Source organism: Myotis brandtii, unplaced genomic scaffold, assembly GCF_000412655.1.
Source record: "Myotis brandtii unplaced genomic scaffold, ASM41265v1 scaffold152, whole genome shotgun sequence".
Lineage (NCBI taxonomy): Eukaryota > Metazoa > Chordata > Mammalia > Chiroptera > Vespertilionidae > Myotis > Myotis brandtii.
Genome location: NW_005355502.1, coordinates 311,685 through 338,290, shown reverse-complemented (window position 1 = coordinate 338,290; position 26,606 = coordinate 311,685). Strand labels below are relative to the sequence as shown.

Here is a 26,606-nt window from a genome sequence, read left to right as displayed (position 1 = left end):
GCTGCCACCTCGCATGGAGGCCACTGGCATGCCCGCCTGCCCTGGTCCCCTTGGAGGCAGCGCACACCCATCCTAGGAGGGCGGAGGCGGAGCCCTGCGGACACACCATCCCTTCTGCTCCAGGTAAGGCCCTGCATGCTAACATGCCTCCTCTTGGTCAGCCGCGGCCTCCATCCCGGCATGAGGGGCTGCCTGAGGCTGCAGATGTAGGAGCAAGTTTAGGGGCCACCGTTCACTTGGTGTTGCCCAGACATGGCCTTGGCAGCAAGGATCAGGCACAAAGGCCAATTCATGGGCCCCCGCCCAGGCCTCCAGGATCCGGATCTCAGGAGGGCCTGAGGGCCCCCACCCCCCCTTGAGAGATTGGTTGATGGGACAAGTGTGGGAAAGATGGGAAAGAGCCATTCAGCCTTGCCCAGGTCTGAGCACCCGCCCCTGAGGATGCTGGGAGCAGCCAGGAGAGGACTGCAGGGCTCAGCACCGAGCAGCCTCGGGCCACGCACTCCACACGCACTCAGTGGGGTTATTGTAGGGCACAGTCTGACCTCAGGGAACTCACAGTCTAGGGCAGTGATGGCGAACCTTTAGAGCTCGGCGTGTCAGCATTTTGAAAAACCCTAACTTAACTCTGGTGCCGTGTCACATATAGAAATGTTTTGATCTTTGCAACCATAGTAAAACAAAGACATATTTTTGATATTTATTTTATATATTTAAATGCCATTTAACAAAGAAAAATCAACCAAAAAAATGAGTTCGCGTGTCACCTCTGACACGCGTGTCATAGGTTCGCCATCACTGTTCTAGGAGGAGGCGGGAAAATAAACAGGGAGTTACAGGAACCACAAGATACTCACACACCAGAGAGATGCCGCTCCATTAAATGCTCATCCATCACGGCTCGGACCCCAAACAAAGGGGCAGCTTCCCACTCTCCACACAGCAACTTCGCACAAGAAGCCTTACATTTTCATTTTTTTGTTAATCCTCAACAGAGGATGTTTTTCCCATTGATTTTTAGAGAGAGTGGAAGGGAGGGAGGGGCAGAGAAAAAGAGAGAAACATCGATGTGAGAGAGACACATTGATTGGTTGCCTCCTACCTGTGCCCATATTAAACTCGAGACCCCTCAGTCTGTGGGCCGATGCTCTAACCACTGGAAAACTGGCTAGGGCAAATATTAAAATTTTAATCCAATTAGCACCCAGTTTCTGGGACTCTGGAATAAGAGCAAACACCTCTATGGTACTTCCTGACCCCTTTACACGTATGAAGTGGTAGTGAGGTAGGCGCTGCCATTTCCCCCAGTCATACAGATGAGGAGACTGAGGCACAAAGGGGCCAGAGATCACACTGGACCTGGCTGCCTGGCTCCTGTGTCCATGCCCTTAACCTCCACAGGGTCACAATCTCACCGCTCTCTCCCTGAGAGAGGAAGATTTCTGTAATCATGGACATGCCACGATGCCACAGACGACGGCCTGCATTACTGTGTAGACCAGCGGTTCTCAACCTGTTGGTCGCGACCCCTTTGGGGGTCGAACGACCCTTTCACAGGGGTTGCCTAAGACCATCGGAAAACACATATATAATTACATATTGTTTTTGTGATTAATCACTATGCTTTAATTATGTTCAATTTGTAACAATGAAAATACATCCTGCATATCAGATATTTACATTACGATTCATAACAGTAGCAAAATTACAGTTATGAAGTAGCAACGAAAATAATTTTATGGTTGGGGGTCACCACAACATGAGGAGCTGTATTAAAGGGTCGCGGCGTTAGGAAGGTTGAGAACCGCTGGTGTAGACAGTCGGGTACAACCTACACCTCCAGCAAGAGCAGAATGGCTAGGTATCTGATGAATGGACGCAGCCCTTAAAACGTGATGCTTCTGCAAAGCTTAAAAGAAGAGGTGAAATGTCCAGGGGAAAACACAGGGGCACATTTCCTGTAACTTTAATGATGCGTGTTTGAAAACTGAAATTTGCATCTAGAAATATCGTGGGGACAGGAGGGTGGTGCGCTCTGTCGAGAGGTGGACGCCAGCGTGGCATCGCTGCAGGTCAGGCAGTTCTGCACGCGGCCAGCACTTCCCCCTTCTTCCCTCTGGCCTTTCTGGGTTAAAAGGTTTTTCCCCAACAAGTGACTCCTCCTTTACAGGCGGTCCTGGTGAGATGTTCTCAGTACATCTTTCCACGTGACTGCCCAGCACCAAACTGCATTCAGTGCCTCCACTAAGTGATGGCCCAGCATCTCAGCTGTGTAACAACAAGCAACAGAGCACTGCACAGGCAAATGACTGACAGAAATGGGTGGATTGTTTTTCCCAAATGTCTACAGCATACATGCATCGCTATACAATTGGGAAAAACTTTCTCTCAGAAAGAATTATTGGAAAATATATCAGACAGAAGAAAAAAGACTTTCAGGGAACCCACACTTCCGCCATGTCCCTGCCATCAGTCAGCCCACACGGAGAAAGGCCTGATGGAAGAGGGGCCCAGGGCCAGCTGGCAGCGGCGGCGACCTCCCAGTCCCGTCAGACCCACCGCAGGAGACCAGGAGACCTACCCAAAGGTGAGGCTGCCGTGGTAGAGGTGACCATTCCCAAAACGTTAACAAAATGTTTTCTGGGAAAGGTTTCCACAGAATTCCTAGAAAAACATTTTCCCCTCCATTTGCTGGCTAATAGAAGGGTAGGCTTTGGAATCAAGCAGGCCTAGTGTTCACACCCTGACTTGACCTTTAGTGCTGTAGCTGGGTGACCCCACCTCGAGCCTCACCTTCCTCACTTGAGCGACTTGAGCAAATCTCTCCACCTTTTAAAAATATATATATTTTTTATTGATTTCAGAGAGGAAAAGAGAGGGAAAGAAACATCAATGATGAGCGAGAATCATTGATCAGCTGCCTCCAGCATGTCCCCCACTGGGGATCGAGTCCGCAACCCAGGCGTGTGCCCTGACCAGGAATCCAACCAGGGCCTCCTGGTTCATAGGTTAGCGCTCAACCACTGAGCCACCCGGCCGGGCTCTCCACCTTTGGAAGCCTCAGCTCCCTCATCTGTAAAATGGAGGTGAGAAGACCTTCCTCTGAGCAGAGTGCAAGGATGAAATGCGACGGCACTGATTGCCGGGCAAATGGCAGATGCTCGATCAATCATGTCCTAACTATACACGTAACATGGTGGCTGTTGGAAAGCCGGGAGAGGCTATGTTTAAAGAAAAATGTAAACCATTTTCTACAAATCCGATAGATAAGCTCCAAGTGCTATTCCTATGTGTTGCTACAGATGCTGCGTCTCAGCTTACGAGGGCAGCTCCATGTCACCGTTCATCGAACTGCCTCAAACTGGAATGTCGGCACTGCAGCTTGAACAGCCCCAGCCACCAGAATGGCTCCGAAACCCTGTGGCTTCAAAAGCCTGGCGAGTCAGGGCTGCGCATGGGCACAGACGGGCGCACCAGCCACATCCTGTGACTTTTCCTGCTCTGCACCCCCAGCTGTTGCCCAGGGCCTGCAGGAGCCCCAGGCTGACAGGGTAGGCAGCAGCTCTCCCCGCCTGGCTGCGGAGCTCTGCACATCGGGGTGCGTGAGGCCCCCGCTGCCCTCCCTCACAAGCCCTCTGCTTTACTTTTAAGCAGCTCCTGTAACAAGGTAATAACTGATTGAGAAATTACTTCCATCTGCTGAAAAATGGGCAGTATTCACTCATTATCTTGATGGTTGGTCTGCAATCCAGACGGGACTCAAGTCAAGACACCCAAGGACTAAGAAACCCAACTTATCAAATATTCAAAGAAGGGAGGGAAGTAACCTCTCTAACAGGGAGCTCCCGGGGCCTGAAAGGACAACGGGAATGTTTCCAACACTGACTTTGGTGAGAAACTTACCTCCAAACAAAACCACTTTAAAAAAAATGTTTTTATTGATTTCAGAGAGAGGAAGGGAGATTGAGAGAGAGAGAGAGAAACATGGTTCAGCTGCCCCCTGCACACCCCCTTCTGGGGATCAAGCCTGCAGCCCACGCATGCGCCCTGACCAGGAACCAACTGGTGACCTCCCAGTGCCTGGGTCAGCTCAATCCACTGTGACACACCAGCCGGCACAAAACCACTTTCTTAGAAAGGTCACTCCTCTCACCCATGCCATTCTTACCCCATAAAGGCCTCCTACATCCACCTCTCTGCCCGCCCGCTGCTGCAATCAGCTGACCTGCCTCCTCTGCAGACACCCTGGCCTTCCCACCAAGCCCTCTGCCGCTGCTGCCACCGGGCTGCCTGGCTACAACCCAGAGGACCCTGCTGCTCTCTGGCCAGATCAAGTCCTGACCAAGGTCCTGAGGCCCCTGCTCTGTGCGGGTCCCTCCCCCGACCAGCTCTCCTCTCTGCAGCCCTGGTGCAGCCCCTCTGGGCTCTGGCCACGGCCTCTCATCCCTCCATCTGGTAGCTCCCGACTCACTCCCAGTCGCAGACCAGGGCCGATGCCGGACACCCTGTGGGGCCCTGAGCTTCTGCGCAGCAGTCATCCCAGGTGGAAGGTGTGCTTGTGACTGGAATAGCAATGGCTTTCCCTCAAAACTTCCAGTTACCAGCATAGCAAGGCATTGACTCATGGTCTCCTGTGTCCCCGCACCCGGCAGGCAGGCCTGGTCCCACACAGCAGATCGGTGGATCTTTGCTGAACAATAAATGAAACCTCACCTAGCTTCCTGTGTCAGCCCCACCCCCTCTCTCTGCCTCCAGGCTGTTAAAAGGACAGACATCTTCCCCAGAAATGCAAAGCCTGCTGCAGCTGGTGGGAACACCCAGGTCTCAGCATTAGAGAGGCCCGCTGGGAGCGAGCGGGCTCCTGGCTGACTGCCGCCCTCAGCCTGCTGGCTGGCCCTCTGCAGACTTGCGCCCTCACCTATAAAGCTGGGTTTCTCTCGGGCCTTAATGCACAGGCCAATCTTGATATTTACACATGAACTGAAATGTACAAAAGTCTACCAGAAACCTGCCTGGCACACAACAGGCGCAGAGGAAGGTGTTTCTCCCCAGGATGAGAGCCCTGTCCGCCTGGTCTAAGCCCGTTAGCCCTGCTGCCAATACGAGGTGACCAAGCAGCCACTCTAACTTGGGGCGCCCTCAGCCCGCTCCTGGCGTCAGCACCGCTGTGTGTGCTGCACTGGCCAGGCGGAGCCCTGCTCCCAGAAGCTGATCGATGTTTGAATTAAAAGCTAAGTGTTTTCAATATGTAAACAACATCTTCAGTGGCTACACAAATGGAGGTAAGCCCGCTCACAGACATTGCTATGAAATGATCCCAGGAAACTAACCTTACAGACCTACACCGATTCAGAAATGAAGACATCTGTTTGGTGCATGACATCAAAACACTTCTCTGGTTAATGTGGGATATTAACCATTATAACTGCAATTCCCAGGCTTATAGGAAAGGCCTCAATGTCACCCCAATTCCTCACAGGATTACTGCTACATGTCGGCTGCGTTTGCAACTTTTAATATAGCTAACGAGCCTAACCGGTTTGGCTCAGTGGATAGAGCGTCAGCCTGCAGACTGAAAGGTCCCAGGTTCGATTCAGGCCAAGGGCATGTACCTTGGTTGCGGGCACATCCCCAATGGGGGGTGTGCAGGAGGCAGCTGATCGATGTTTCTCTCTCATCGATGTTTCTAACTCTATCCCTCTCCCTTCCTCTCTGTAAAAAATCAACAAAATATATTTTAAAAAAACAAACAAAAAAAACCCTGCAGATCTTTTTATAAAAAATAAATAAGTACTTTTATCTAAAGTTTAAAAAAATATATATAGCTAATGACAACAACAACAACGATGACAATACTCATCGTTTTAAGTACTATTTAGTGAGTTTCTATAATAGGTCAGGTTTGTGCAATGCCACATATCTACTCCTACATTGTCTTCAATCTTTAAAACAATTTTGCTAAGGTATTATCTCCATTTTCAGATGAGAACACTGAGGCTCAGAAAGGTCAGTGACTTTTCTAAGTTGCAAATGTGGGATTTGAGACATCTGTCTGTGCTTTCTACTACTCTGAGGGAAGTCACATCAAAGTTTGATTTAAAAGTTAGTGTCTTTAATATGTAAAAATATCTTCAGTAGCTACACAAACAAAATTTAACTCTCTTAAGAATGAAGGCAGTCACAACAGCAATATTTACAATAGCGAAATTTAGAAAAAAGTGCCTAATAAGAAAATAACTAAATTATGTAGCTAATCATCCTATATACTAAAAGCCCAATATGCAAATTAACTGAACGGCAGAACGACAGTGGTACGACTGGTCGCTATTATGTGCACCAACCACCAGGGGGAAGACACTCAACACAGGGAGCTGCCTCCAGCCCGCAGGCCCCAGGCCAGCCAAGGTGGGTGCCAGCGGGGCCCCCCTGATTGCCCTGCTGGTCGCCCCACAGATTGGCCCTGATCGCCGGCCAGGGCTAGGGACCCTTCCTGTGCACGAATTTCATGTACCAGGCCTCTAGTATATACAATCAGTTTATAACATATGGGGGATATGTTTATGAATAAAGTTAAGTAAAGAAAACAGGGACACATGAACATAATTGCTGTGGAATATGATCTCACTGATGTAAAATTAAAGATAAGAGATGCATTTTTGGTTTGATTCCTGGTCAGGACACATATGGGAGGCAGCCTATTGATGTTTCTCTCTCACATTGATGTTTCTCTCCCTCCCTTCCTCTCTCCATAAAATCAATAAAAACATGTCCTCTGGTAAGGATTAAAAAAACAAAACAAAAAACATTGACAAGAAAGATGACAACTGAAAATTCAAAAAAACCCAGAAAAGCAAAACAACCTTAATTAAAAAAAAAGAATAAAGTTGGAGGACTCACACTTTCTGATTTAAAAACTTACTAGAAAAATACAATAATTGAGACAGTGTGGTACTGGCATAAGGAGAGACAGATAGGTCAATGGAGTCAAATTGAAAGTCCAGAAAAATTCTCACATTTATGACCAACTGATTTTCAGCAAGCGGGCCAGAGCTATTCAGTGGGGAAAGGACAGTGTGAACACACAGGGCTGGGACAACTGGATATCCATGTGCAAAAGAATGGAGTGGGACCTCTATCTCATACCACAGACAAAATCAACTCAAAATCCACCAAAGACCTGAAAGAAAGCACTAAAATCATAAAACTCTTAGAAAAAATCCAATCTTTGTGACCTTGGATTAAACAATTGTTTCTTAGATATGACACCAAAAGCACAAAGCAACAAATGAAAAAATAAATGACATTATCAAAATTAAAAATTCTTGTTCTTCAAAAAACACCTAGAAAGTGAAAAGATAACCATAAAACTCAAATCATGTGTCTGATAAGAGACTTGTATCTGGGGTATATAAAGAGCTCTTACAACTCAGCAATGAAAAGACAATCCAATTAAAAAGGCAAAGGATCCGAGCAGACGCCCAGAAGAGGCCCAGGAAGCTGTGCAACATGGCCAGGCTCCGTGGAAACCCGACTCAAACCCCACGCGACCCCTCCACACCCACGGGGTCGGCTGTGTCCCATGGAGGGTGACAAGTCAGCGTGGACGCGCAGAAGCTGGAGCCTCACACGGCACTGGCTCTGAATATAGATGGGAATAGTCTGGCAGTTACACAAACAGCTGAATCTAAAGTTGGTCACCCTACGGCCCTGCGATTACATTCCTAGGTATAGACCCAACGGAAATGAAAACATGTGTCCACACAAAACCTGCACACCGATGTGTGTAGCAGCACTATTTGCACAGCCAAAAAGGAGAAACAATTCAACATCACTGCTGATGAATGGATGGAGCAAGATGGAACACATCCAAACCACAGAACGTCACTTGGCCTTGCCATGGGAGGGATTGGGCACCCCCACATTTCGATATGGAAGCCTATAGGACACGGGGCCTTTCAGGAGGTGAGTGAGGTTAATGAGGTCACAGTGTGGAACCCCAATCCAATAGAACTGGTCCCCAAATAAGTAGGAAGAGATACCAGTGCTCTCCCCTCCACTCTGTGAGGACACAGTGGAGGGCAGCTTCTGTGAGCCAGGAGAGCTCTCACCCAAACCCAGCCCGTGGGTGCCTGACCTCGGCTGTCAGCCTCCAGGCCATGGGGAATGAATGCCTGCTGCCTGACCTCCAGGCTGTGGCATCCTGTTAAGGCAGCCGCACTAATTCAAGCCATGAACATAAATTAAGTATTGCTACTGCCTCAACATGGATACCCCTGGAAAACACAGTGCTAAGTGACAGAAGCCCGTCTCAAAGGCAGATCTAGAGACAGAGGGTGATGAGGAGCGGCCGCTGGGGGAAGGTCTGGCGAGCATGGCTAGGGGAGTAGGGTTTCTTTGGGGGATGACAAAAATGTGTAAACATTGTCTGTAGCAATGGTTGCAAATCCTGTGAATATAGTAAATTTTACACTCTGAATTTTACGACATACTAGAGGCCCAGTGCACAAAATTCATGCACGGGTAGGGTCCCTAGGCCTGGCCAGTGATCAGGGCCAATCGGGTATATACTAAAAGCCCAATATGCAAATTAACTGAACGGCAGAACGACAGTGGTACGACTGGTCGCTATTATGTGCACCAACCACCAGGGGGAAGACACTCAACACAGGGAGCTGCCTCCAGCCCGCAGGCCCCAGGCCAGCCAAGGTGGGTGCCAGCGGGGCCCCCCTGATTGCCCTGCTGGTCGCCCCACAGATTGGCCCTGATCGCCGGCCAGGGCTAGGGACCCTTCCTGTGCACGAATTTCATGTACCAGGCCTCTAGTATATACAATCAGTTTATAACATATGGGGGATATGTTTATGAATAAAGTTAAGTAAAGAAAACAGGGACACATGAACATAATTGCTGTGGAATATGATCTCACTGATGTAAAATTAAAGATAAGAGATGCATTTTTGGTTTGATTCCTGGTCAGGACACATATGGGAGGCAGCCTATTGATGTTTCTCTCTCACATTGATGTTTCTCTCCCTCCCTTCCTCTCTCCATAAAATCAATAAAAACATGTCCTCTGGTAAGGATTAAAAAAACAAAACAAAAAACATTGACAAGAAAGATGACAACTGAAAATTCAAAAAAACCCAGAAAAGCAAAACAACCTTAATTAAAAAAAAAGAATAAAGTTGGAGGACTCACACTTTCTGATTTAAAAACTTACTAGAAAAATACAATAATTGAGACAGTGTGGTACTGGCATAAGGAGAGACAGATAGGTCAATGGAGTCAAATTGAAAGTCCAGAAAAATTCTCACATTTATGACCAACTGATTTTCAGCAAGCGGGCCAGAGCTATTCAGTGGGGAAAGGACAGTGTGAACACACAGGGCTGGGACAACTGGATATCCATGTGCAAAAGAATGGAGTGGGACCTCTATCTCATACCACAGACAAAATCAACTCAAAATCCACCAAAGACCTGAAAGAAAGCACTAAAATCATAAAACTCTTAGAAAAAATCCAATCTTTGTGACCTTGGATTAAACAATTGTTTCTTAGATATGACACCAAAAGCACAAAGCAACAAATGAAAAAATAAATGACATTATCAAAATTAAAAATTCTTGTTCTTCAAAAAACACCTAGAAAGTGAAAAGATAACCATAAAACTCAAATCATGTGTCTGATAAGAGACTTGTATCTGGGGTATATAAAGAGCTCTTACAACTCAGCAATGAAAAGACAATCCAATTAAAAAGGCAAAGGATCCGAGCAGACGCCCAGAAGAGGCCCAGGAAGCTGTGCAACATGGCCAGGCTCCGTGGAAACCCGACTCAAACCCCACGCGACCCCTCCACACCCACGGGGTCGGCTGTGTCCCATGGAGGGTGACAAGTCAGCGTGGACGCGCAGAAGCTGGAGCCTCACACGGCACTGGCTCTGAATATAGATGGAAATAGTCTGGCAGTTACACAAACAGCTGAATCTAAAGTTGGTCACCCTACGGCCCTGCGATTACATTCCTAGGTATAGACCCAACGGAAATGAAAACATGTGTCCACACAAAACCTGCACACCGATGTGTGTAGCAGCACTATTTGCACAGCCAAAAAGGAGAAACAATTCAACATCACTGCTGATGAATGGATGGAGCAAGATGGAACACATCCAAACCACAGAACGTCACTTGGCCTTGCCATGGGAGGGATTGGGCACCCCCACATTTCGATATGGAAGCCTATAGGACACGGGGCCTTTCAGGAGGTGAGTGAGGTTAATGAGGTCACAGTGTGGAACCCCAATCCAATTCCCCAAATCCCCAAATAAGTAGGAAGAGATACCAGTGCTCTCCCCTCCTCTCTGTGAGGACACAGTGGAGGGCAGCTTCAGGAGAGCTGGAGAGCTCTCACCCAAACCCAGCCCGTGGGTGCCTGACCTCGGCTGTCAGCCTCCAGGCCATGGGGAATGAATGCCTGCTGCCTGACCTCCAGGCTGTGGCATCCTGTTAAGGCAGCCGCACTAATTCAAGCCATGAACATAAATTAAGTATTGCTACTGCCTCAACATGGATACCCCTGGAAAACACAGTGCTAAGTGACAGAAGCCCGTCTCAAAGGCAGATCTAGAGACAGAGGGTGATGAGGAGCGGCCGCTGGGGGAAGGTCTGGCGAGCATGGCTAGGGGAGTAGGGTTTCTTTGGGGGATGACAAAAATGTGTAAACATTGTCTGTAGCAATGGTTGCAAATCCTGTGAATATAGTAAATTTTACACTCTGAATTTTACGACATACTAGAGGCCCAGTGCACAAAATTCATGCACGGGTAGGGTCCCTAGGCCTGGCCAGTGATCAGGGCCAATTGGGACCCTCTGGCTGCTGGCCAGGGCCTCCCTTCCCTGGCTGTGGCCAGGGCCTTCCTTTGTTCCGCACTGCCCCCTGGTGGTCAGTGCACATCATAGCAAGCGAGCAAACTCCTGAGGGGAAAATCTGCACATTAGGCTTTTATATATATAGATTAATTATACCTCAAAAAGCTGTTAGTTTGGTTTTTTTTTGTTTAAAAAGGATGCCATTTCGGCACTTCCGGCATTGCCATGGTGGCTAATGCTACCACTAACCTGTCACAGCTGCTGCCTCTAGAGCTTGTGGACAAGTGTATAGGATCAAGAATTCACATCGTGATGAAGAGTGATAAGGAAACTGTTGGCATGCTTCTAGGATTTGATGACTTTGTCAATATGGTACTATAAGATGTCACTGAGTTTGAAGTCACACCAGAAGGAAGAAGGATCACTAAATTAGACCAGATTTTGCTAAATGGAAATAATATAACAAAGCTGGTTCCTGGAGGAGAAGGACCTGAAGTATGAATGGATTTCCCTGACTTACGCTAGATTCTGTTTTGTTTTATAATGACACAAAATATAATTTTTTTTAAACCTTTCACTGTCTGGATTCTGTGAAGCCAAGTTTCCCGTTAAGGGGAATGCTTTGAAGAGGCATTGTAAATGCCATTTTTTAAGTTAATCATGTTTATCTTGGGGGAAAAAAGAACATTGAAGACTAAAATAAAGGTGGTTTTGGTAAAAAAAAAAAAAAAAAAAGGATGCCATTTCAATAGTGGTCGTCTCTGGGTGTGAGGCCTACAATGACTTACTTTTTTGAGCAATTCTCCACAAAGAGCAAATATTACTTGTATAATCAGTTAAGAAGAAAGTAATTTTTGAAAATTCTGTTAAAACAAATGCCAACAGTATTCATCTTTTCTACAAAATGGATAAACTCACCCTCTGCGGAGTGGACACACCATGCCCTAGTCACAGCTTCTCAGAGCCCATGTTCTTCCACAGCCATGGTCCCATGGGAGAGGCACAGCCTCTGTGTTGCAAACAAGACAAATTCCTGTTTTCTCCCTTAATGTATGTATAGCAAACTTCCTCCCTGAAAGGGTTTGAGACCAGTGTACAACCAAATCTATATTAACAATAGAGGAATATGCAAATTGTCTGGGATGCTGTCACAGTAACAGTAACAACCAGCAGGCTTCCTGGGGCAACCAGGCCAGCAGAGGGGTTAGTGAGGGGCAACTAAAAACAATAGAACAGCAGGCTGCGTGGGGCGACCAGGCCGGCGGGGTGGGGGGCAGTTTGGGGTGATCAGGCCAGTAGGCAGAGGCGGTTAGGGGTGATCAGGCTGGCAGGGGGGGCAGTTAGGGGCGATCAGGCAGGCAGGCAAGGGGAGCAGTTAGGAGCCAGCATTCCCGGATTGTGAGAGGAATCCCCCGAGGGGTTCTGGATTGGAGAGGGTGCCGGCTGGGCTGAGGGGAACCCCCCTGTGCACAAATTTCATGCACCTGGCCTCTAGTATAGTTAATAAAGAGAGAAAAGAGAACCATGTCAGAAGAGAAGTGGAGTAACCAGGAGAATTCATAAGTTGCAATAAATGAGCTTCACGTGGGACTTGGAGGTTCCTGGCAGACAGGCCAAAAGCGGGTGTTGGGAAAGAAGCAGACTGTTTCCTCAAGGGAAGCAACATCCTCCCTGATAACCACCTGCTAAATAACATTTCTTTCTTTTTTAAAATTGATTTCAGAGAGGAAGGGAGAGGGAGGGAGAGATAGAAACATCACTGATGAAAGAGAATCAGTGATCAGCTGCCTCCTGCATACCCCCCACTGGGGATCGAGCCCACGACCCGGGCATATGCCTGACTGGGAATTGAACCGTGACCTCCTTGTTCTGAGGTCAATGTTCAACCACTGAGCCATGCCAGGAGGGCTAAATAACATTTCTTATATGGGGGTTTATTTTATAAAAAGACATAACGGAGTCTGATGCAAACAATATTTTTACAAAAAAATTCTGAAGTGCATTTAATATGGCTATTTCCTAGAGCTATCTTGGTTTTTTTAAGCCAAAGATATACCACCTCCGCAAATTCAGGTAAAATCTAAGATCACTAGAGGCCCAATGCATGAAACTCATGCAATAGTAGGCCTTTCTTCCCCCGGCTGCTGGCACGGGCTTCCCTCTGGCACCCAGGACCCGGCTTCCCTCGCAGCCCAGCTTCGTCTGGAAGGTCGTCCGGAAGGATGCCCAGTCTAATTAGCATATTATGCTTTTATTATTATAGATAGGATCCAAGTTTATAACCTGATCTAATCCAATGGTTTTCATATTTTTAAACTGTCATTGCTTCTTACAGTACATGAACACACACCAGAAACAAAAACTTCACTGTTAGCATTGTCCTCATATAAGAAATACATCCTGATATTTTCTGTCTCCATTCTATTTCATTTGTAAAAGGCTTGTGGCAACCCACTCATTGACTTCACCATCCACAGAAGGAGAAATGATGTAAAAATGTGTGGTTTATAGCAGGCACTGATCATCACCGAGCGCCTCCTGTGTAGGGGGCATTGGACCAAGTGTGTTCATGCACATTTCCTGTGGGTCTCTGTGGGATCTAGTGAGGGGAGTGCTTTCATTGTTTCCATTATACAGATGACAGGACTGAAGCTCAGAGCGCGTGACTTGCTCAAGGTCACACAGCCAGTAAGAATTTGTGTGAGCATTTTTAGTTCAAATCTTTTTAACTCAAATAACCTGGTCTCTCAGTTGGGCTTTCAGAACAGTGTTAATTTCATGTGACATATTATTTTACAAATAAAGGAAGACCAGGAAGGTTAAGTGCTTTGTTCGAAGACACAGAGCGAGGAAGCTTCCAAGCAGGGTGTGAATGTAGGTCTTGGGACTCCAAGCCCAGGACTCTCTCTGCCATTGTTAGCTGCTCACTCTGAACCCTCCTAAACGATACTCAAGCGAGGGCCACCTGAATGCCCACGACAACAGTGGGACCTGCACAAACCATGAGTCTCCTTACTCCCTCCTGCAGAGGAGACAAAGGCAGGCACGCTGACGTCCCCTGTACACCACGGCATCCTCGGTGACAACGTGGTGGTGACTTCTCTGATCTGACACTTTCCTAATGAGGACAAGGGGACAAGGAGCCAGTCTGTCCTTAACATCAAGCTCCCTCTCTACACCTTTCGATGTTTCCACGTCCTGGACTAATGAGTGTTGAATCTAGAAGGTGGTAGGCACTTTAGCTGCTCAAGTCCTGTATTTAGAGCCTAAGAGTGAATGCCAGGCATCAGCAGGGCTGGCCTGGTGCTTGGAGAGAGGGCGGGCCTTAGACAGGTGGGCCACTGCCCTTTAAAGCCGGCCAACAGGTTTAAAAGAGCAGGTGCTTCATGCCCAGCGACTTCACCACAGGCTGAGTCCTGATGGGCTTCTTGTGAAAGCCGGCACCAAGACCTCTCCCCAGCATGTTACCTCCATAAAGAACGTGTGCGCTGCCGCAGAATGAGGGGCAAGAGGCAGGACACATGGGCTTTGACTCATGATATATCTGAGTGTGCGTAGATATACCATGAGTCAAAGCCCACATGTCCAGGACCTAACCCAGCAGGACAGCATGACTGCGCTCTGCATGCAGACCCCTAGCACACGGAGAGCCTGGCCCGCGCCTGGGCACCTCCCAGGGTCTGTTTCTCTGGGGCCACAATGAACATCACCACCACCACTTCCTGTCCATCCACCAGGCATGCATGTGGCAATAAACGTGTGGACGCAGTCAGCTCTTTGTTAATTGGCCTGCAGAGCACACACTAGATGGGGACAACCAGGGCACAGGGGTGGGAGCCAGGTGGCCGGGAGGACCCCTGAGAAGGTGACAGTCCACAGAGCCTTGAAGGTGAGGGAACAAGCCAGGCGGTAATTTGGGGTCTGTGCATTCACTGCTTTCTCCCAATTTTTTATTGTGGTTAAATACATTTCACCATGAACCGTTTTAAAGCGCCAGCACAGGGCACTGGGCACGTGCACACACCTCCGCGCTCTCTCGTCTTGCAGAGCTGACGCTGTCCCATCACACACTCGCTCTCACTGTCCCTCCTCCCAGGCCCGGCAGCCTCAGCCCACTCTCTGTCTCTGTAAGTCTGACCACTCTGGGCACCTCACATAACTGGAGTCACACGTATTTGTCCTTTTGTGTCTGGCTTATTTCGCTCACATAATGTCCTCAGGGCTCATCCACGTTGTAGTGTACGTCAGAGTGTCCTTCTTAATAATATTCCCTTGTACGGACAGACCACAGTTTCCTTATCTATTCATCCATTAATGGACACTGGGCTTAATTCCACTTTTTGCCCATCATAAATGACACTGCTATGAACATGTGTGTACAAATATCTCATTGCTGGATCATATGGTAATTCTATTTTTAATTTTTAAAGAAACCACTTTATCTGCACCATTTTACATTCCTACCACCAACAATGCACAAGGGCTCCAATTTCTCCACATCTTTGCCAATACTTACTTCCTATTTTTATAGTGTCCATCCTAATGGATATGGGATCATCTGTGCCTTCATTTTTATTATTTTTGTGACAACTTTGTCAAGATATAACTCACATACCATACTAATGCACCCATTTAAAGTACATATTTTTTTTAAACTTGTTTTAAATCTTTATTGTTGAAAGTATTACAGTTGTACTCTTTTTATCCCCATTCACCCCTTTTAGCCCACACCTGCCCCTTGCCCCACACCTTCACCACAGTATTATCAGTGTCCATGTGTTATGCATACATGTGTTGGGGTCCAGCCCCAGCAGGTCCAGGGGTTCCCAAAGGTGGGGGCGGAGTCGGCAAAGAAGGAAGGAGACGGAGGCTGCATTCAGTTGATCAGCATAGTTGGGTTCTCTAGCCAGGTTCGGTTGATCAGCATAGCAAGGTTCTCCAGCCAGGTTCTATCCAGGTTCTGTAGCCAGGTTCTGTCCAGGTTCTCTTGCCATGTTCTCTCGCTAGGTTCTCCAACCAGGTTCTGTCTAGGTTCTCTAGCATTCAGTTGATCAGCATAGCGAGGTTCTCCCTCCAGGATCTCCAGCCAGGGTTTGTGTAGGATTTCCAGCCAGGTTCTATCCAGGATCTCCAGCCAAGTTCTGGTCTAAAGTACATATTTCAATGGTTCTCAGTATAATCACGGACAGGTGCAACCATCAATACAATACATTTTACATTTGCATCACCCCCAAACCCGTTAGCTATCAGCCTTCATCCCCCGCCCTAGGCAACCGCCAACCCACTCTCTGCTCCTGTAGCTGAGCCTGTTCTGGGCAGTTCACAGAAGTGGAATCACACTCCACATGGCCTTCTGTCTGCTTCTCCAAGGCGCACCCGGCGGGAGCAGAGCCAGCCCCTCGCTTGCTCTGTGGGATGGCCCTGGGTGCAGCTGGAGAGCATGAGCCCGGCCCCGCCTCCGCCCCCGCCCACTGGGCGCAGCCCCCCTGAGAGGCCGCGAGAGCAGGAGGCAGAGGGTGCAGCAGGCAGTGTGAACTCTCTCAGCCCCGCACCCGGCAGCTGTGCCTAGGGCAAGCGGCTCAGCCTTGGAGCCAGTATCCTCACCCGAGGATATTTTCCCAATGATTTCTAGAGAGCGTGGACGGGAGGGAGAAGGGGGAGAGAGAGAAAGAGAGAGAAACATCGAAGTGAGAGAAACACAACTATTGGCTGCCTCCCACACCCATCCCTACTGGGGCTGGGGAATCTGCCACCGAGGAAGGAGCCCTTGACTGGGAATTGAGCCCATGACCCTTCAGTCGGCAGGGCAATGCTCTAACCACTGAGCCAAACCAGCCAGGGCGCCAGGCACATTTCCTAAAAATCTTTATTGTTGAGAGTATTACAGATGTCCTTCTTTCCCCCCCATTGTCCTCCTCCACCCAGATCCCACCCCAACCCAGGGCTTCACCACCCTATTGTCTGTGTACATAGGTAATGCATATATGCACATAAGATCTTTGATTAATCTCTTCCCACACCCTTTCCCCCTTTCCTATGAGGTTCGTTAATCTGTAACATGTTTCCAGGCATCTGATTGTATTTTAGTCATCAGTTTATTTTGTTCATTAGATTCTTGTTTATTTTGATTTTTAGATTCAATTCTTGATAGATATTTATTTATTGCCATTTTATTGTTCATATTATTGATCATCTTCTTCTTTTTTCTCTTCCTAAAGAACACCCTTCAAGCCCTAGCCATTTTGTCTCAGTGGATAGAGTGTCGGCCTGTGGACTGAAGGGTACCAAGTTCGATTCTGGTCAGGTGCACATGTCTGGGTTGCAGGCTTAATCCCCAGTGTGGGGCGTGCAGGAGGCAGCCAATCAGTGATTCTCTCTCATCATTGATGTTTCTATTTCTCTCTTTCTCCCTTTTCTTTCTCTCTGAAATCAATCTATTTATATAAAAGCCTAAGTGACTGGTCAACTGAACAACTGGAATGACTGGTTGACTGGTTGCTATGATGTGCACTGACCACCAGGGAGCAGACACACAATGCAGGAGCTGCCCACTGGTAGTCAGTGCATTCCCACAGCCAACTTCCCTCGGCTGGCCAACATCACGTGGTTCCTCCCCGCTATGCCCCCCACCCTCACCCGCAGGCTAGCAAGCCTTGATAGGCCCTGATCGCCGGCCAGGCCGAGGGATCCCACCCATGCACAAATTCGTGCACCGGGCCTCTAGTAATTTTTTTTTAAGAGAAAAAACTGTTTAATTGAACCAAAATTAAAAAAAAATAAAGAATACTCTTCAACATTTCATGTAATACTGATTTGGTGGTGACAAACTATTTTAGCTTTTTCTTGTCTGTGAAGTTTTTTCTGACCTTCAATTCTAAATGAGAGCTTTGCTGGGTAGAGTAATCTTGGTTGTAGGTCTTTGATTTTCATCACTTTGAATGTTTCTTGCCACTCCCTTCTGGCCTGCAAGGTTTCTGTTGAGAAATCAACTGACAGTTGTATGGGCACTCCCTTGTAGGTTACAAACTGCTTTCCTCTTACTGCTTTTAAGATTCTCTCTTTGTTTTTAACCTTTGGCATTTTAATTATGATGAGTCTTGGTGTGGGCCTCTTTGGGTTCCTCTTGTTTGGGACTCTCTGTGCTTCCTGGACTTGTAAGTCTATTTCTTTCACCAGGTAGGGAAAGCTTTCTGTCATTATTTCTTTAAATAGGTTTTCAATATCTTGCTCTTTTTCTCCTCCTTCTGGCACCCTCATGATGTGAATGTTGGTACACTTGAAGTTGTCCCAGAGGCTCTTCATATTTTTGGATTCTTTTTCCTTTTGCTCTTCTGATTGGGTGTTTTTTGCTTCCTCATATTTCAAATTGTTGATTTGATTCTTTGAAACCTCTACTCTCTTGTTGATTTCCTGTAAATTATTCTTTATTTCAGTTAGTGTATGCTTAATTTCTGACTGGGCCTTTTTCACATTTTGAAATTCTCACTAAGATCCTTGAAAGTCTCACTAAGCCTCTTGAAGTTCTCATTAAGATCCTTGAGCATCCTTATAACCATTGTTTTGAACTCTATATCCAGTAGTTTGCTTGCTTCCATTTCATTTCTTTCTTTCTGAAGATTTCTTCTGTTCTTTCATTTGTGACATGTTTCTTTGTCTCCACATTTTGGCTACTTCCCTGGGTTTGTTTCTATGTATTAGGTAGAGCTGCTATGTCTCTTGGAATTGGTAGAGTAGTCTTGTGTATTAGGTGTCCTATAGGACCCAGTTGCTCAGCCTCCCCAGTCACCTGAGCTGGGCACTCTAGGTGCACCTCTGTGTGGGCTGTGTGCACAGACTTGTTGTGGTTGAGCCTTGGTTGCTGTTGGCATCACTGGGAGGAGTTGACCTCCAGGCCAATTGGCTCTGAGTACCAGCTGTGACTACGGTGAAGAGCTGCTGTGCAGGAAACACCCCTATCAGGCAGGACTTGCTTCAGTGGGGCTTTGGTGCTCACTGAGTCTACCCCTTGAGTGTGTCACTGTGGATGTGTAGAGTTGTAATCTGGTGTCGTCTGACACTGACCACCGGGTGCACTGGGACTGGGGCCTCCTGGGAGATGCAAAGTCAGACACTGCCTGGGCCACCTGGCAGGAGCTACAGAGTTATCTGCAGATGACTGCTACTTGTATTGGGCTTGAAAGTGCCCAGGTGAGGCCAAGCTGTGAAGCAAGACAGGCTGGTGGTAGTGCTGGGTCTTGAGCCTTTTATTGATAGGTTTGGGGCATGCTGACTCAAGATGCTGCTTGTTTAAGATATTTTAGGAAAGTGTGAAGACTGAGCCAGGACAGGCCATGCCTATGGAAAAACTGGTGCAAACAGCTTGGGTGGGGTCGCAAGTTAGATGGGGTGGGGTCTCAGGGAATCACCAGGGTGGAGGGAACAGACTTTAATTTCTCTTGCAGGCTATAATGGAGAATGTATGAGAGAAAAATTAAAACAGAAGTGACACTTTCAATTTACAGATTATTTCTTCTTAAGGAGCCATGGTATTATCAAAGCAATGATTTCATTTCTAATTAATTATCCCTGAGACATAATCATTCTCATTTTACAGCAGGGAAAATGAAGCACAAAGGTTACATCACCCATACAAAGTCCCAAAGTTGGTTGGTGACGAACTGTAAATTGGTACAATGTTTTTGAATGACAATATGATGGTCACTGTCTAAACTTAATAAGTTCATGTTCTTTGACCCAGCAATTCCATTTCTAAAAAATTTATCCTACAGAAATCTACAGTAATAAAAGACAAAGATGCTAATTGACCGTACCTTTGCTATGTCCAAGCCACGCCCACCAGCCAATCAGAGCGACTATATGCAAATTAACCCAACCAAGATGGTGGCTGGCAGCCACGGAGCTGGAGCAAGCAGGAGGCTTGGTTGCCCCGGCGATGGAGGAAGCCAAGCTTCCTGCCTGCTCTGGCTGGCTATGACCTCTGCAAAAGGCAACAAAGTTTCAATTATAGAAGCTAAATAAATCCCAGATACCTGCTTCCAGCCAGCCTCCACTGGGAGCTTGGGTGGCTGGGGGCTGTGGCCAGCCTGCAAATAGCCATCAGCCCCTCACCCAGACTGGCCAGGCACCCCAGCGGGGACCTCCACCCTGAAGGGGCTGTGGCCAACCTGCAAGCAGCCATCAGCCCCTCACCCAGGCTGGCTAGGCACCCCAGGGGGGACCCCCACCCTGAAGGGGCTGTGGCCAGACTGTAAATAGCCATCAGCTCCTCACTTAGGATGGCCACACCCTCATGGGGTGAGGGTCCCCACTGGGGCCTTGGCCAGCCTGCAAACAGCCATCAGCCCCTCATCCAGACTGGCCAGGCACCCCAGCAGGACCCCCCACCCTGAATGGGGTGTGGACAGCCTGAAAATGGCCCTCAGCCCCTCCCCCAGGATGTCCAGGCACCCCAGTGGGGACCCCTACCATGAATGGGCTGTGGCCAGCCTGCAAACAGCCATCAGCCCCTCACCCAGGCTGGCCACACCCTGATGGGGTAAAGGTCCCCGTTGGGGGGCTTGGCCAGCCTTCAAACAGCCATCAGTCTCTCACCCAGGCTGGCCAGGCACCCCAGCAGGACACCCCTCCCTGAAGGGGGTGTGCCCAGCCTGAAAATGGCCCTCAGCCCCTCACCCAGGCTGGCCAGGAACCCCAGCGGGACCCCCACCTTGATCTGGCACACCCTTCAGGGCAAACCAGCCAGCCCCCACCCATGCACCAGGCCTCTATCCTATGTAATAAAAGGGTAATATGCAAATTGACCCTAACAGCAGAGCAACTGGGAATCACTGGTCACTATGACACACACTGACCACCAGGGGACAGACGCTCAATGCAGGAGCTGCCCCTTGGTGGTCAGTGTGCTTCCACAGGGGGAGCTCTGCTCAGCCACAAGCCTGGCTGACGGCTGCCAGTAGAGCGGTGGTGGTGGGAGCCTCTCCTGCCTCCTCAGCAGCGCTAAGGATGTCTGACTGCAGCTAGGCCTGCTCCCCGCTTGCAAGTGGACATCCCCTGAGTGCTCCCAGGCTGCCAGAGGGATGTCTGACTGCCAGCTTAGGCCCAATCCCCCAGGGAGTGGGCCTAAGCCAGCAGGTGGTCATTCCCCAAGGTGTCCCACACTGAGAGAGGACACAGGCCGGGCTGAGAGACCCTCCCGAGTGCACAAATTTTTGTGCACCGGGCCTCTAGTAGTTCTATAAATAACCAAGAGCATATCTACAAAAATGATGAGATAGATCTATATATATATTGACATGAAAAGATGTCACTGATATATCACCAAGTGAAGGAAAAAGGAAGTTACAGTAACTATATGTAATATGTTTGTATGTTTATAAATATAGTGAGGCAAGTTTAGTTTACAGTTGTTCATATGGAAAATAATATAATAACTAACAAATAATAATACAAGAATAAACTGTTTTGCATACTCACAACTCTAAACCTACTTTGCCCCACACTGTTTGTATAAATATACTTCTATGTTGGTAGACGGATGGAGAAACACTATGAGCTGACACACTCAGTGGATGTCTCTGGAAGATAAGTCACTGAGTAGCTGACTTTGCTGTTAGACAACAGAGCATGTGTGTTAGTCACTTGCGGCAGAGCGAATGCCCGAACCCCAGCCCAAGCCCCGGGCTGTGTGCTCTGAGCCCGGCGTCCTGTTTGTAGTGAAGTCCTTGCTGTTCCTTATCCCTCAATGGGCAGGAAACTTGGGAGGGAAGGTCCTTATCCTTCTCCACTTGCCCCGGCTTCCTGTTCTAAAGAAACATCTCCCAGGCACATGGCGGTAGATCCTGCAGTCGCGGGGCTAGGGACTCAGCCTCCCCACTCCCAAACCTCCTCGATTTTTTGGCCATGGTCACTGCCTCGCTGGGGTTCTGGCTCCCTGTTGGGAAGCTGTGCCTGGGCCAGCACGCCCATTGGCACCAGGGTGACATTAACTGGAGGACGACATGGCATGAGTGGCCTTGGGTTCCCTGGCAGTAGGCAGATGTGGTTCTGGCCCTGCTGGCCATGCAACCCTGTGTGAGCCCTGTTCATCTCAGCCTGGCTTTGCCTGTGCAGCAGAGAGAACACCCCCTCTGAGAGCAGCGGGAGGTCACATGGAAACGTAAGGCGCTGGGTCAGAGCTGTGTGAATCGCAGCCACTCCTCAGCTCCAGACACCCTTCCCGATCTAAGCACTACATGCCCCAGGGCAGCCAGGGCACTAGATGTGGGGTGGCCAGGATGAGGTGTGTGCTTTAAACCACCCTTAAAACCCAACCCTAGTAGTTAAACTCTGTCATTATGATCTACACTTAAAATTCTAGATTTAAAAATCAGGGAAAGAAATTCTCTGGTCCCCGCCCCATCCCTCCAGGCTTTCCTGGCCCCCCTCCCACAGCAGGTGCTGCTGGAAGGAGCCCGTGTTATGTTTGGGGAAGATGGTTCCCACTGCGTCACAGGGTCTTCCTGAGGGCTTCTCCCTCAGGGTCAGTGTGCTGCCTTCTCTGTGTGGGCCTACCGCTCAGCCGTGCTTCTCTGTGACGTAGGAACACCACTGAGACTCCTATACACACCACATGTGGTGAGGAAGGGCCATTTTCCTTTCTTATGGACACTGCAGGTTATGCGACAGACCCTCCCTCCTCCCACTCTGCTTTGTCTCTAAGAAATCTACAATCCACCAGTGTAAGCCTTGGAGTATTTTGCTTATTCCATTTAGTGGCTTTATCTTTTCCCTACTTAATTTTTTTTCTTAACCTAATTACCACATTTACTAAAAATAAGCAACTACAAACCACTTTAGAAAGGAGGTAGAGAATAAACAGTTAAACAAATAAAAGTAAACCATCTGTTTCCTTTGACAGGTCAACCACCTTCATCCTCTTTCTTTAAAATATCAAGATGACGTGATAGTCATTTAAAGAGTATTGGTACACGAATAAATAACACACACACACACACACACACACACAATCTGATGTTATGGGAACACTCTCTATGGTTTCTTTCTTCCTCCTCTTACTAGATTTCCAATAAGATACAGATAGTCCGTTACAACGCACAAAGGAAAACTATTACTGACTGCCCCGACCCTTTAATACAGTTCCTCATGTTGTGGTGACCCCCAACCATAAAATTATTTTCGTTGTTACTTCATAACTGTAATTTTGCTACTGTTATGAATCGTAATGTAAATATCTGATATGCAGGATGTATTTTCATAGTTCACGACCCACAGGTTGAGAACTGTTGGACTATATGAAGCTAAAGACATGCTAGTAACTGAGAAGGGACTTTCGATGGCATCTCAAAAATGTCTTAGGTATCATCTTTGGGATTATATTAGCAGCAATTCTTGTCACAAACATTTTAAAATAATTCCTGCAACTGTCCCGATAGAGACTCAAGGATAACATCATCAGTCTCTGTCCTAGAAGAAAATCCGGTTTGGGATGCCTCTAACTCCGAGTAACATAAGCCGGTTATAAATGACCACAAGCACCAGGCAGCTGGTGCTGGGCCCCTTGGCCTCCTGGCTGCACCACGGCTGCTCCCAGCAATGAACGTGGCGAGTTTATTCATACGACAGTACAGAGCACAGTCTGAATAAATGACTTCACCATGAGAAACAGTGTTTGTTTGCTGGGTTTGCACACAGATGGGTTTGTGGGTTTTCTAAATGAAGTAAAAAACATCATTTTTATTTGCAATCACTCTTCTTGTCTTTATTTAAAAAAATAAATGTATTTTTATTGATTTCAGAGAGGGATGGAGAGAGAAACATCAATGATGAGAGAGGATCATTGATCAGCTGCCTCCTGCACGCCCCCTACTAGGGATCAAGCCTGCAACCTGGGCATGTGCCCTTACCAGGAATCAAACTGAGACCTCCTGGTTCACAGGTCAATGCTCAACCACTGAGCCACGCCAGCCGGGCTCTGCCTGTCTTTTTTTTTTGCAAATCTAAAGGACTAACATATGTTTCCATTCATTTTCAAATGGCTTCATCAGAGGTCTGTGGGTCTAACCACAGTGCCACCCTGGCTGGGGACTTCTTTTCTCAATCTCCACGCTAGCAACCCAGATTCCTAAGGATCAAAACAGGAAGTAACTGTAGTGCGTGAGCTTGACAAATGACTCAGCGCGAGGACCCCCGATGGGACTCTTAGTGGCAGGCGGTCCCCTGCTCCTACACGGGGGCTTCGGTCAACACAACACAAACAGCAAGAACCTGACGCCCAGAAACTGGACAAGAATGTGCCGTGTTCAGGGGATTCCTGGGGTTGGTCTGATGGAGACCCAGGAGGGTGTCCTGTCTCTGCCTCTCCCCTCAGGCATGTGTGAGAGCACTGAGCACAGGAAGCGCTCCCCACCTGCGGGTGACCTTGGGCGAGTCCCTCCACCTTCCTGGGCCTCTATTTCTTAACTGCAGACTGAAACCCAGGGATCCATTCACTCCTTCACCTGTTCACTCACTCACTCACTCACTCATTCATTCCTTCACCTGTTCAGTCACTCATTCACTCACTCACTCATTCACTCACTCACTCACTCATTCACTCACTCACTCACTCACTCATTCACTCATTCACTCATTCACTCCTTCACCTGTTCAGTCACTCATTCACTCACTCACTCACTCACTCCTTCACCTGTTGACTCACTCACTCACTCACTCACTCACTCCTTCACTCACTCACTCCTTCAGCCAGTACTCATTTGGGCCCACTTTGTGGCAGGTACTGAACTAGGGAAAATCTTGTCTGCATGGAGCTCACACTAGCAGTGAAGACAAATAGCACAACAAACAGCAAGTGCGCTCACGATGACCGGGCCTCTCCTCCTGCGCCGCGCTCAGACCTGCAGGGCCCACGTGGTAAAGGGCACAAAGCAACTGGGGCCCAGCCCCTCGTCAGTATCCAACCTGCTGCCGGTCAGACCCAGGGACCTCAGCAATCGCACGGTGCCTGGGGCCCATCCCGAAACAGCAAGTCAGAGTCTCTGGAGATGAGGCCTTGCCTCCGCTCCGACAGCCCACCTTTCTGCTCTTGCTTGGCCCAGAAGAGTCTGACCCGCTCACGGATGTGCTTGTCCTCGCGCAGCTTCTTCTGCCACTGACGCAGCTCTTGGATCTCAGGATCACAGCGAACCTGAAAAATCCCCAAAGCGTGAGTCCCCCTTGAACCTGAATCCCCCAAAGCATGAGCCCCCTTGAACCTGAATCCCCCAAAGCGTGAGCCCCCTTGAACCTGAACCCCTCAAATCATTAGTCCCCTTCCGCTTGGGTGAACTCAGCTTGTTAGCCCCGCGTGGGACCCTACAAACCAATCTGACAGCTTCCAGCTCCAATAAGCCATCTCTGCTCCGAAAGTTTACATAAAGTGTGAGCATAAATAAGGCGTGAGGCTTTGCAATTCTAACAGAGGGTGGGGAACATCCTAGATCCAGGCTGTGCAACGAAAATATAATGGGGCCACGTATGGAGTTTTAGATTTCCTTGCAGTCTCCTCTTAAAAGTTAAAACAAGCTGCTGGCTTTATATTTAAGAATATATTTTATTTAAGCTAAAAGATCCAAAATGTCATTTCAACACGCACTCAATATAAAAGCATGACTGAACTTCGCTGTCAGTTTTTGTGCTGCCTTCACGGTGGGCTGTGCTCACAGCACATCTCAGCGTGACCCACACACACCTCAGTGCTCAACAGCCCCTGCAGGCCGGGGCAGTGGCCTAGGCTAACCGCGGTCCCCATGTCACCACAGCTCTGTGAACACATGTGGAAGTAATTATAATTACTATTTTCATTATTACTATAGCTCGTATCTATTGAGCAGGTATGTCCCAGGCACTGTTTAAGTGTTTTAGAAATTTTAATCATCAAAACTACCCACTGAGGCAGGAATGATGATCCCCATTCCACAGGCACGGAGACTGAGTCACAGACTGGAACGGGGTGTGACTAGGGTTTGGATGTGGGCAGGCTGTCCTGGCCATCCTGGAGGAATGCAGTGAGAGACACGGCACACAGGAGGGCCAGCCAGTAAGGTGCGAGCAAGGATGTGGGTGGGTAAGGGACACCAGTGGGCACTGCACTCGCCTGAAGTGGGAAGAAGCATTTCATGGAGCAGGCACCTCTGGGCTGAGTTTTTGTTTTGTTTTGTTTTTTTAAGAGAGGGAGAAGGAGAGAGAGACAGAAACATCAAGGATAAGAGAGAATCACTGATCGGCTGCCTCCTGCATGCCACCTACTGGGAATCAAGCCTGCAACCTGGGCATGTGCCCTGGACTGGAATTGAACCCAGGACACTTCAGTCCACAGGCCAATGCTCTATCCACTGAGCCAAACCAATCAGGCTCTGGGCTGAGTTTAGAAGGATGAACTAGAGTCAGCCATGGAGGAGGGGGTTGATGGTATTCCAGGGGAGACACCAGCCTGTGCAGGGTGCAGGGGGTGCACCCTGAGGACCCGGAAGTCCCATGAGAAAACAGGAGAGCCACTCGCCCTTCCCGCCTGCTTCACCCTCTCCCTCTCCACAGCGCCCCTTGAGTGGCTCTCAGGACTAAAGGACTGATTTATACATGTTGGTATGTGTCCACTTTCTTTTGAAAGATAACTTAAAGTTCCAGATGCTGAGACATCTGGAGAATATGTCCCGAGGATAACGGTCTCCTGACTCAGCTCTTTATAGAACTACTAGGGGCCTGG

General features: G+C 48.4%; 1 protein-coding gene and 1 pseudogene across 1 annotated transcript in view; one reads left to right on the top strand and one right to left on the bottom strand.

Moving 5' to 3' along the window:
• Positions 1 to 26,606, bottom strand: part of IQCK (IQ motif containing K) — a 131,652-nt gene that overhangs the window by 3,850 nt on the left and 101,196 nt on the right. The window contains exon 8 of the mRNA XM_014535850.1: positions 24,938 to 25,049. Coding sequence (XP_014391336.1) covers positions 24,938 to 25,049 — 112 coding nt within the window. The remainder of the gene's footprint in view (positions 1 to 24,937; positions 25,050 to 26,606) is intronic.
• LOC102258394 lies at positions 11,093 to 11,602 on the top strand (annotated as a pseudogene).